At 41.0% G+C, this 12,574-nt stretch overlaps 1 protein-coding gene across 4 annotated transcripts in view; it reads left to right on the forward strand.

Moving 5' to 3' along the window:
• ACOT12 (acyl-CoA thioesterase 12) overlaps positions 1–12,574 on the forward strand; it is a 44,795-nt gene that overhangs the window by 26,286 nt on the left and 5,935 nt on the right. For 2 of the 4 annotated variants that reach the window (XM_087862026.1, XM_087862024.1), the window contains exons 6-11: positions 3,716–3,872; positions 6,055–6,174; positions 7,075–7,225; positions 7,882–7,937; positions 8,251–8,314; positions 8,999–9,097. In XM_087862026.1, the coding sequence (XP_087718152.1) occupies positions 3,716–3,872; positions 6,055–6,174; positions 7,075–7,225; positions 7,882–7,937; positions 8,251–8,314; positions 8,999–9,097 (647 nt within the window). The remainder of the gene's footprint in view (positions 1–3,715; positions 3,873–6,054; positions 6,175–7,074; positions 7,226–7,881; positions 7,938–8,250; positions 8,315–8,998; positions 9,098–12,574) is intronic. The other 2 variants (XM_045796368.2, XM_087862025.1) reach the window with 2 other exon arrangements.

Here is a 12,574-nt window from a genome sequence, read left to right on the forward strand (position 1 = left end):
ATGTGCCTTTTAAAGACCACTTCGGGAAGCAGTCCAATTCTGATGACAGCAATATGGTGGACTTGGTGTCTAGAACAAACTAAAATTTCTGGATAAAATATTTATAAACATCTTTGCAAACACATCTCAGCAGGCAGAAAAATAAGAGAAAATCTTGAAGTCCAGAAATGATGAGAAAATGCAAACGCACAGTGTAAGGAGATAGAAGGACTGGCATTTGCTCACGACTCTGTGGGCGCTAGAAGACATAGGTCCTGCAAAGGATCGGGACACAAAGCCAGCGGCCCATGTTATGTGGAAGGTTGGATCAGGGAACCTTACGTGTAGCTGCAAACCTAAAAAAATGATACTCTTGGTGAGTGAAGTAGGAAAATCCCAATCCGCAGAGAGCTCTCGTAGGCATGCTTTCCTATCTCAGCCTTAGCCCTAGGTAGAATGGGAAAAAACAAAAAACTAAAAAACTCAATGAATTTCCCTTTGAGAATTCAATCACAAGCGCATTCTTATGCAGATGTGGTATCAGAATTCGCATGACTTGTTTGGACTGAAACAGACTACACAAAATTTAGTGGGAAGTGGCCCTGTGTTATAGTTCCCCAGCTGATCTACAACCATAAATGCAAACCCCTGGAGAAATGACTTTAAGCCCAGCTCTCAGGAATCCCCACACACATAGATCCAAGGAATCCTAGTCAAAAATCATAAAAGATGAAAATAAATAAGTCACCAAAATCCAGAGGAAGCACCAGACAATAGAAGGAGGCCCACAAACACTATAATCACAGCATTTATTATATAAAGAATATTAAGTAAGAATGTTAATGTATTTTAAGAAATAAAAGAGAATCAAAATATTATTCAGGAATAAAAAAAATTACTTAGAAGGTTTGACAATGAAATGAAGGGACTTTCTATACAAAAATATATATAATAATTTAAAAATTTACAACTCAGTGAATGGATTAAACCGCAGATAAGACAGTACCTAGAAGGTACATCTGAAGGAGTTACCTAGAATGCTGATGGATTGGCAAAGAAATGGGAAATATATGAAAGATTTGGAGACATAGAGAAAGGAATAAGAAGTCTAACATGCATCTAAGCAAAGTTCCAGAAAAAAAATAAATAAAAAGAATGGGCGAGAAGTAATATTTGAAGCAAATGATATAGATATCTCATTCAGAGGTAACAAGAAAGTTTAATATACATGTGAAAAGATGTTGGATTTCATTAATCAGGGAAATGCAAATTATAACCAACACGAGATATTTCACACCCACAAAATTAGAAAAATTTGAAGAGTCTACAATATTGTTTAAGTGAAAATGCAGAGTAGTGGGAACTCTAATAAACAACATACAGAAGTGTAAACCAGTACAATCATTTTGTTACCTAAAAAATTCTATTGAAAGCAAGGACTGTGAATGTGGAATAAATCAGCACAATTAAGTTTATTCATTCATTCATTCATTCATTTATTCATTCATTCAATAAATATTTACTGAGTGCCCATATTCAGGAATTATATTGGAATTTAAAAAGAAAATCAGTTCCTGACCAAAGGAGCTTAGGATCTACTGGGTCAGACAATCAAAGATCACACAAATAAACATAAAACTATAACTGTGAAAGAAAGATGCATGTGAGAGCTCCTAACAGTGGGAATCAGCTGTTAGGTCTGGGAAGGCTTTCCTGAAGAAAAGATGCCTGGGATGGGCCAACAGAGTATTAAGGAGGAAGAATTTCCTTCTACCCTATAAACTACTGCTAGCTCATATAAGAATTAAGTTGACATGAAACAGATTAACAGGAGAAAATCAAACAAAAGTTCAATTACATGTATACTGCCTGTGTATATAGGCGAGACCCAGAAAAATAGTAGCTCACTGAAATGGCTGAAACCATCACCTTAAATACCATCTTCAGCCAAAGACAAAAGATGATACTGGGGGTGGTGAGTCAGTTATGGGAGGTTACCAAGAAAAGCACAGGAAAAGAGAATAAGGTTATTATGCAGCTATAAGTCATTGTCTTCTCCACTGATAAGTTTCTAGATTTAGAGTCGTCCCCCTCTTTCTGGTACAGCACTGGAAACATCCTTACAAATGAAGATTTTTCTTATACACAAAAATGTCTCTTACCAATTGGTAACTTCTACTGGGTTTTCAGAGCTTCTCTTGTATCTATAGTTTCTTAAAAACAATGAGCCTGAAAGAAGCAACATGCCAAAGAGGCATATCTTGGGGTGGCAAAACTTGTCCCCCTATAAGAGAATAGGAGGTAAGGGGAAGAAGGTGGTAGTGGCCATAGGAATTGCATCTGACAGAGGGAACAGCATGTGCAAACATCCTGGTGTTGAAGACAGTACTTAGTTATAGAACTGAAAAAAGTAGCTGAAGCAAAGAGGGAGTTTGAGAGAGAATACGATGGGGGGAGAGTGGTAGGAGCGGCAGTCCGACTAGCTGGGACTGGACAGGTAGGCGTAGACCAGACAAGGAAAGAAGGGCTTAGGGCCAAGGGAAGGATTTGGACTTTTTTATACTAGGATGTTATGGGATGTTTCTGACCTGTTTTTAAGTAGATGACTGAAATGATCAGTGGAATGAAGGGGAAAAACATGAAAAGACGATCAATTAATTATAAATCTAAAAATTTTGTGAGAAAATGCAGTTCAAGGTCTTTGTAGCCACACTTCTCACTTATACGTGACTGTGCCGAGAATGGCCCCATTCCCAGTTCCCAACAGCTGGCCAGTCTGTGCTCTTGGACTGCGAGCTCAGCTCTGCCTCTGACAGCACAAGCAGGATGGCACCCCTGATTTGTAAATCCTCCCCCTACCTCCTCAACAATAGCACATGAGATTTAAGCCTAGCTGATGATTCACTAGATGATGCAGGAAGCATAATTGAATACATTTTACTGCTTTGCAGCCAGAGTAAATGATTTCTCCATTGTTGGGAGTAAAAACCAATTTGTCAGTAAATGAAGCAGATATGATTCAAAGGAAGTAGAAGGACAGAAAAGTACTCACTGTGTCTTTTCTGTTTGTGACTACATTCATTGCAAAACAGTAGCCATGGGAGGCCACGTTCCCATTCTGAAGTTTATCCTAGAGCAAACTATTCCGGATTCTCAGTGTCAGTAGCCCTTTATAGGTCCAGTTCCTTTCATTTTAACAACCTTATTGAGGTATAATTGATGTACCATGAATAATAATTATTATAAATAATTTAATAAATGATTATAAATAACAATTATAAATATAAATACTTGATATCAAAGCTTGATACGTTTTGAGACATGTGTACCCCCATAAAACCATCACCACAATCAAGATAACATATCCATCAAGCCCCAAATTTCTTTTTGCCTCTCCCCACCCATATCTGCTCCTCCCCCACTCCAAACAACTCACGTTTAAATGTGATTATTCTCTTAATCAAAATTCCTGTGAACTTGAGAGGTTGGAATACACTCTCTAAAAGAGCCTTTCTGATCCGTTATCTTAACCAGTTCACTGTAAATATCCACCATTCAGATGAAAGTCACTGTGTAGAACGAAATCCATTTATTTCCTCAGAAGATTTAAGTCTTCGGGAATAATTTAATTTTTCCAACAATCCCCTGAGTTCAGTGTGCTGCTAGGAAGGAACAGCCATAGTCTCAGGCCCTGCTGTTAACTCCACCAGTATTAATGTTTACCCCTACCTTTCAGACCCCATCTGTGACGAAGAGGAAGGAATGGTTCTCACAAGTGGCACATCTGTTCAGAGCATTGAACTTGTCCTCCCACCCCATGCAAACCATCATGGAAGTACATTTGGTGGCCAAATTATGGCTTGGATGGAGACCGTGGCTACTATTTCTGCAAGGTTCTTGGCTTTGACCTTTTTTTTTTTTTTTAAGATTTTATTTATTTATTAGACAGAGATAGAGACAGCCAGCGAGAGAGGGAACACAAGCAGGGGGAGTGGGAGAGGAAGAAGCAGGCTCATAGCGGAAGAGCCTGATGTGGGGCTCGATCCCAGAACGCCGGGATCACGCCCTGAGCCGAAGGCAGACGCTTAACCGCTGTGCCACCCAGGCGCCCTTTGGCTTTGACCTTTGGCGTGTGATGTTGGGTTCCACTGGGAAGAGATTAGAAAGGGTCTGAGTCCTGGTTTTTGAGCTAGCCAAGGAGACAAGGGGAGGAGTGTTGCCTTTTATTATAGTGAAAAAGTAAGTCATTTACCCGTTCACCTTAGGATTAATCTGTCCTTTTGTTTGAAGGTGAATGTTTATGTTCTTGGTTCAAAAATAAAAGTGAAATGACTGATCTGATACTTTATTCTGAATTGTAAATGTTGATCCTGTAACCCTGAAACTCTCTGTAATGATAGTTATGGTACAGTGGATGCAGAATGGAAAGAGGACAGCCTTTACACATAAAAATAGTCCAGTTGTAAACTTTTTTAAAGGCAGTTTACAATTAGGTTTGACCTTTTGAAGTTGGTGGTTAGAATTATGGCCAGAGGATTAACTGAAAAATAAGATGAGAAAGACAGAGGAACTTGGAAGAAAACTTTTAAGTACTCCTCAGTTTAAAAAAAAGGGGTGCCTGGGTAGCGTAGTCGTTAAGCGTCTGCCTTTGGCTCAGGGCGTGATCCCGGCGTTCTGGGATGGAGTCCCACATTGGGCTCCTCTACTGGGAGCCTGCTTCTTCCTCTCCCACTCCTCTGCTGTGTTCCCTCTCTCGCTGGCTGTCTGTCTATCACATAGGTGAATGAAATCTTTAAAAAAAAAAAAAAGATTTGAAAAAAAAAGACTTTTTATTCTTTTTTTTTTTTTTAAGATTTAATTTATTTGAGAGAGAGGGAGAGAGTAAGCACAAGCCAGAGGAGGGGCAGAGGGAGAGGGAGAAGCAGACTCCTCTCTGAGCAAGGAGCCTGATAAGGGCTTCAATCCCAGAACCCTGGGATCATGACCTGAGCCAAAGGCAGACGCTTAACCAACTGAGCACCCAGGGGCCCCCAAAGGCATTTTATTCTTAATGGAAGCATGTAGGCATTTGAGCAGCTTTAAGGAACATTGTGTATTCTGAAAATGCATTTGAACAGGAACTGTCCTACTGACAGTTTTTGTAACTGTTGATAATTATGAAGATTTTATTTCCCCAAAATTAAAAGAATTTTATTGCGATTATGTCTATAATTGTGACTATAGTTAGAAACCTGTAGAAATCCTCCTTATAAATTATGCACAAATAAGAGCTTGTTTTTAAAATGAGATTGTCATTCTCAATGACAATAAAGTATTTGAACCTGTTCTATTGTGAAGACTTACAATATAATTAACTATGGCAGAGTCTGTTCACTCAGCATTGGCACAATTCCTTTGAGTAATTGAATGACTACAGTGGGAATCTAAAATGTAGAAAATTACAAAAGTAACTCTGAGATCAAATATGCTTTATAAATATTTCAAAAGTTCACACACACACAAAACTGTAAAATGTGTACCTTGTAACCCTTCAGGCTTTGTGTAGCAATCCAGGTGATGTTCCTGTAGGGAGAAAAATTAGTCTTTTGACACATGAGTAAATTTAGCTAACTATGAGCGAAGGAACGAGTATGAACCGTACCAGCTGACACTTCTTTCCCTGTGCCACCCTCCGACCTGGGACTCACAACTTCCTATGATTGTGATCGTGAGCTATCAGGGTGAATAGAACCCTCAAATGAGAACAAAAAACACTGCTTTGTTTTTCAGGGGGACTTACAGGGAACAGAACAAGAGCAGGGCTGTCACCACGAGAGCAGAAACACCACGCATCTTGGTGAAGACCTCACAGCTTGGGGGCATGGTATCTCCCAGAATATTTGCAGGGAGTGTATAGACTCACAGTCAACATACATCATCTACTTCTTTATTTCACTCTTAAAAGAGTTAAAAGAGATGTTTATTTAGGAAGTACATTGGATATTTGTCAATTGCATGTGTTAAACAAATCGACAGTTCATGAAAATACTTTGAGAGTGAGCACTGTCTCCTCTCTCTCTTCCCTTGTTTCCTCAGCCGCCTCTGTCGGGCACACCCGCTCCTGAAGTCCGTGGACATGTTTAAGTTCCGGGGACCCTCTGCTGTTGGAGACCGGCTGGTTTTCAACGCCATTGTCAACAATACATTTCAGACCTGGTAAAGCCCGCGTAATGCTCTTAGGTGGCTATGAATGAATTCAAACTTGCACATGAATAATTTTTTTATTTTTATTTCAATCTGGAGGTGAGTGTAGGGACTACTGTAAAGTATCCACGTTCCTTCTAATTGTTTTTGAAATTTCACTCAGTCATCAACATCTGTAGACACTCATTTTAACCCTCTTTTCTGCTTGGAGCCTCTTTGTACTTAATAAATTGTGATGGGTTGGTTTTTGTCTCTTAAGGGTGACTCCCAGTTGGCCCAGTTTGGTCTCGGTGTGTCCCTGTCATAATTATTAACTATTCCTTTCACTCTCAAAAGAGTCCCAGTGACTTCGTGGTCAACTGACTCATAATGGACCTGTTATTTATCACCATGAGGTCCAAAGCACTTCCCAGTTATTTTTATTATTCTTGATACACAATGAAAAGATTTCATTTCTTATTATTTCTTTTAAAATGTGAAAAAGAGTATCTATGTTTCCTATCCAATTTTAGTGTCTGATGTTTTTTAATATAGAACAGTTGTTTTTAGGGGAGAAAACTTGACTTTGGCACAATTAACTCCCCCCCCCCAACTTTTTCCCACTTGATGGTGGGAAAGTAGTGGAAATTTTTCCAAAGGCTGGTACATCAGATCCATCGACCTGATGAAGTGGATTTTAACAGTTGCATAGATTTGCAGTGACAGAAAGCCCAGGGCCCTCATTCTCTTTTTTGTTTGTTTGTTTGTTTTGTTTGTTTGTTTTTATAGTTTTTGGTAAAAGCATTTTTATTTCCCAGTATTTTATGACGATCAGAATGGAAGAGATTAGTGGTGGCAGCGGCTGTGGGGACGAGCCGAGGAGGCCTGGTGCGCTCGGGTTCTCTGCCCACTGCCCCGTGTTGCCCTCTGCAGTGTGGAAGTGGGAGTGCGTGTGGAAGCCTTTGACTGTCAGGAGTGGTCTACAGGCCGAGGCCGTCACATCAACAGTGCTTTTCTCATTTATAATGCTGTCAATGATGAGGAAGAACTGGTCACATTTCCCAGAATCAAACCCGTGTCAAAGGTCAGTTAGTAGCACGTAAGTTTCAGTAAGCAGATCACTTCTAGGGGTAAGTGGTGGGTACAGAGCTCCACCTGGAATCTCCTCTTGCCAGTAACAACTTCCAAGGCGATTCTTCTTTGGATTTTTTTTTTCTTTTCTACATCACAAAGTAAAATGGACTTTTTCTTTTCTTTCTTTTTCTTCCCCCCAAGTCACTCTAATCATTTGTTGGAATGACAGAGGCCCTGGAGACCTCACCTCTGCTCGGCCAGGTGCTGCTGTGGGAAGCATATCATCTTCTGGGCCGTTGTTCTGACTTCTGCTTCTTTACATCCAGCTGTCTGCGGCTCCACATGCAGGGGAACTCTGTCTTCCTCTCATCTGAGAGCTGCCTTAGTGCCAACTCTCACCTTTCCTAAAAACTCTTCACTGAGATACATGTATAATTCTGGTAACAGAAATGATAACAATCACTGCTTTAAAAAAGAAAAGAACAGGGCTGTAAAGGATGTGTTTTTATCTATGCACCTGCCCTTTGTGGTTGCTGAGGACAATTCACACAGAGACGCCGTATGTGTCCCAAGCAGCCCTTTCAACTGAATTAGGAGAGAGAGACTTAAGGACTGTAGCACTAAAATACTAGAAATGTATTGATTTTACTTTGTTTCTTATTAAAGGATGATTTTAGACGATATCGTGGAGCTCTTGCACGCAAAAGAATTCGCCTCGGCAGGTAAGGATGTGGATGTGAGGATTTTATGCTATCGTCTCTTATCTAACAAATTATATAACAAAGGGCTCCTCTCTGGGTCTGTGTTCCCACATAATGTAAAATGAGAAGGTCTGATGTTTCCTGGCTGGAGGCTAACTGTGGCGGAGATTGTTCTTCCTGATTGTTTCGCTACTAAAAGCAGCTTTTAAAACTGCTGATTTCGGTTCAAGAAAGTGTCATGGTTACTGTTGTGTGCTAAATGCAGGGAAGAAAACGTATTTATTATTAAACATGATTATTATAACATGTTACTTAACATTTTATTTTTTTTCAGAAAATATGTTATTTCCCACAAAGAAGAGGTGCCACTTCGTGTACAATGGGACATAAGCAACCAGGTAACGGTTTTATTATTGTGCTCTCTTCATGTAAAAATCACATCATTATAAAAATGGAAAATGACATCATTATAAAATGATAGTTCCCACGTTTAACTGATGCAGGTTGTGCCTGCACAGGTTAGATGAAAAGGTGAATTATATCAACGAATCATCTCAAAACGAAACAAAACCCATCAGTAGGCGGTTACCAACTAGTGGCTTCCCTGCCTTGTTTGAATTACACCCACAATTTCCAAAGTACGGACTCCGAAGGATCTGCCATCAAATGCATTCAGGCAACACGACACTGAGATCTGGTGTCTCAGTGATTTGAGGTGAACGACATGCTCTCCAGCTTGCATTTTTATGACACAACAACAAAGTCTTAGGCGTTGTAAAGTTTTTGACCATAAGAGAGAAAGAGAAATACAAGTTTACGGATTACACATTGATTCCAAGTCGTATTGAAAAGTAATGTTGTCTTTGCTCAGGACACCAATTAATATGACACTAATTTGCGCAGCATGCAGGCCTCATGTTATTTTGTCTGAATTCTGGATTAAGAGTTGGAGACAGAAATTATGTTACCTATAGCTTAGTTCCAAGCTCAGCATTACCACTTTGGCTCATTGTCAAAGCAGAAACTCTTTGATCCCGTATCTGTGGGTTGAACTCTCAGCTTTTACAAGAATTATGTTTTAGGTAGCCCTGAGTAATGCCAATGTGGAGGCTCTCAACAGTCTGGCGGCCAGAAGTGGTTGGGAGGTCACCAGCGCGGTGGGAAAGGTAGGAGGCATCCAGGTACATGCAGCACCTGCAGTCTGTCACAAATGAAAGTGGTCGTGGTGGTGGTGCTTCTGCTCCTGCTGCTGCTTTTAACAAGGTACAGAAATCTCCCCAGGAAACTCTTTCTAAGAGTCAAATGTCTTTCTGGCACTGTCTCTAGTCCTCCGTGCTGGCGGATTTGGGGTCCTTCCGTGCGCCCCGCACCTTCCTACCTCTGAACTTAGTTCTCATATTCCACTGCTCTTGCCCCGTCAGCCCCAATCCGAACTGGTCTTCAAGCCCCGGGACAAAATGTGTCTGCATGAAGCCACTCCTATCACCCTTGACTGAAGAACTTCCCCCGTAGGAACTCCCTTAGCAATTACTGTTTCAGAATTAATTTGTCAATTAATTATGCACCGTCTTGTGACGTTGCTTCCACAGAGACGCTGAATTGATATTGATGTCTTACATAGTAATTTAACTTTTACACATGGCCTTCTCCCCTAACTAGATGACGAACTTCTTAAGAAGCCGTGTCTTGACTTTGTATCTCTCTTAGCACCTTTTACACTGTTTTGCGGTCATCAGACTTAACATACACATGAATCATTTGGATTCTAATTTTATCCAACTTCAGAGGTCTGTTAGGAGAGCCGTGGAGGCTGATGCCCACACTATCTAGTCTGTAAGGTCGCCACCACAGGTGGCCGCAGGTCCCAGCGGTGCCCACCCCCAGGAGGGGCTCGGTCATGCCAGCTCTGTGCTCACGTTCAGTGTGTACTGCTTTTCATCAGTGAAGCAGCAGCCTCTGCAATGGGGTGACCCCATGTCCTGCTTTTCCTGGGACAGTCCTGGTCGTCCCATCTTAATTAGTGATTGGTCCACCATAATCTGTTGTCTCACCGTAATTACTAATAATGCCTCCATGCCCCAGTCTGGACGATAAATAACGTGGTCACTTACCTTAAAATTGAAACAAACTCTGATACCACTTTACTGATTCTTTTCAACTTTGACCTCTTGCCAGTGTTTTATTCTGGGTTGTTGGCTTTGATGGTGTCTTTGTCTTCACTACTGAATCCTTTCAAGATCTCCCTTTACCCAATTTTCGATCCGCTTCTGTTTCCACGTCTGCCTAATTCAGTTATGCAGAAACATAGGTTTCACGTTACAAAATGATCTTTTTCTCTTTATCCCACATAAAAGATGCTTCAAGACTTTGTTTTCTTTTACTGGTATGACATCTGTTTCTTGCATCATTGCTGGCATCTAAGCAGCATTGGAAAGGGCAAACGTGCGTCTGGAATGAAGGAAGACAGCATGTTTTGTGAAGCTGTATACTATATAAAAACTTCAGTTCTTTGAAAGTTTGGAGCCAAAATAAACCTAAACAAAGAAATGCTGCATTTGTCTGTGTCTAAGGAGAGCCATCAATATTTAATTCTTTATTTTTGTACAGATACTTATTAGAAGATATTATATAATTACAGCAACATCTTATGCCATTTCTGTCGAATTTGAAGTCCTCCAGTTCTTTAGATTATGATAAAACTTGGATTTTTTTTTCCTTTCCACACTATCCTCTTCTCTCCTACGTTTTAAAGCTTTTGTATTGTTCTAATTTTATAATACAGCTCTCCCACTTTTTTCTGTCACGTTTTCATCAAATGATTCTTAAACTATCTGTTATGGATCATGCTTATTTCAGGTTTTTAAAATCCATACTTATGTCGGGCAACACTCTCGGGTCCCCTCCCTCCTGGGGAGCTCGTACTATCATTTCGCTATCGCTCAATAGACCTTGTTTTGCTGCCCACCAAAAAAAAAAAAAGAGAGGAAAAAAAAAAAAGAAAAATCTATACTTATTGTTAATATAAATTAGTTAAGTGGCAAAAGTCTAAGATTTCTGGTATTTGTAATTAAATTGGGCAGTACTTATTCTTTTAATTCCTATTTCATTTCTATGTACAGTGGTGGAATTAATAAGAGTAGTAATACAAGGAGCAAAAGTAATACAAGGAGCACCGTCACCCTAAAGGAACTTGTAGACTGTTTCGGCAACATCACACACACATGTGAAACAGCGGAAGAATGATTCTCAGGTAGTTTATGAACAAGTGAGTGATTGTAGTGTTTAAATCATCAAGGTCAGCTCTTAGGCAGTTCAAAGCAAGCAAGACAGTTCTTTAGAGAGAACTTTGGAGAGGGGGTGATACTTTTCTCCTTGCAGATAGCTTAGGTAGATGCTGGAGGGTGAAAGGGGCTGTCCCGGCAGTGAGTAGCTCCAGCCAAATCCTCAGGGTAAGAATCAGCATGGGTAGGAGACTGACATGACAGAGTGGTGATGATGATGAAAGCAGAATGGCAAGGACTACTTGAAAACCTTTCCATGGAACGAAACTCAGCGCAGGACACAGACCAGAGGGCGCTATTCTCACTGAAGCTGGGGAGGGGCTGGTCCCAGAGCTCCACCTGACCAGTTCTCGTCCCCAGCCCCAGGGGTCATTCCAGGCATCTCCAAGGAAGGTTAGCCTCCCCTCCCCACCCAGGCCTCTGTATAAAATGGTTTTGTCCTCCTTCTCATAATGTTGTCACAATGTCAACTGATAGTATAAAACAGTATAAAATTCTACAGTTAGACTCTTTTCTGCTGTTTGTATAAGATATCCAAATCCATTAAACAGAATCTTATTAGAATGAAAAAACAGTATCATTATAAACTGTTAGCAGTTTCAAGCTCACTCACTTTCGGCTTCATTTCCTAGAATAAAATTCGCCAGGCATCAAATAATAAAATGTTTGAGTTGGTTACAGATGGAATTTAACCTGTATTCTTCTGAGCGTGAAAGAGAGCATGTTCTCTTGAAGAGTTGGCCTTGGAGAATTTTTTTCACTAAGCAGAAGCTGGCTTTTCTAAGACACTAGGGTTCAAAGAGACCAGCACCAACCGCCGCTCTTCCTTGCCGGCTTTGTCCGAGTGGGTGTCATTGATTCTCACCGCACAGCCTCGGGGAAGGCTTTCTGCTGCCTTCACCTTCTGGGAGAAGGATCCCGATACCACGCACTCATCTGCTAACCTACTCGGCACTGGATAAGTTAGTGAGCTCTGCTAGGGCAGAGGTCAGTGGTGGCTGCTCAGCTTGTGTTGGCTGTGGCTTCAGGATAGGAAGCGGCAGCGTGTGTCTGCCACCAGGCGAGCGGCTTTCCGGGCAAGTGCTGTGATAGATTCCTAGGGCTGCTCTAACAGGACCACAGACCGGGTGGCTTACACCACAGAAAGGTATTGTCTCGCAGTTACGGAAGCTGGACGTCTGAGATCAAGGTGTTGGCCGGGTTGACTGCTTTTGAAGAGTAAGAAAGAATCTGGTCCAGGCCTCTCCTCTTGCTGCTGCTGCTTTGCCGGCAATCTCTGGCAGACCTTGGCTTGTAAAAGTGTCACCTGACTTCTGCCTTTATCTTCATACGGTATTCTCCCAATGTGCATGTCTGCCTCTACATTTTCCCTTTGTG

The sequence above is a fragment of the Ursus americanus genome, chromosome 5, assembly GCF_024610735.1.
Source record: "Ursus americanus isolate L20-20 chromosome 5, mUrsAme1.1.p, whole genome shotgun sequence".
Lineage (NCBI taxonomy): Eukaryota > Metazoa > Chordata > Mammalia > Carnivora > Ursidae > Ursus > Ursus americanus.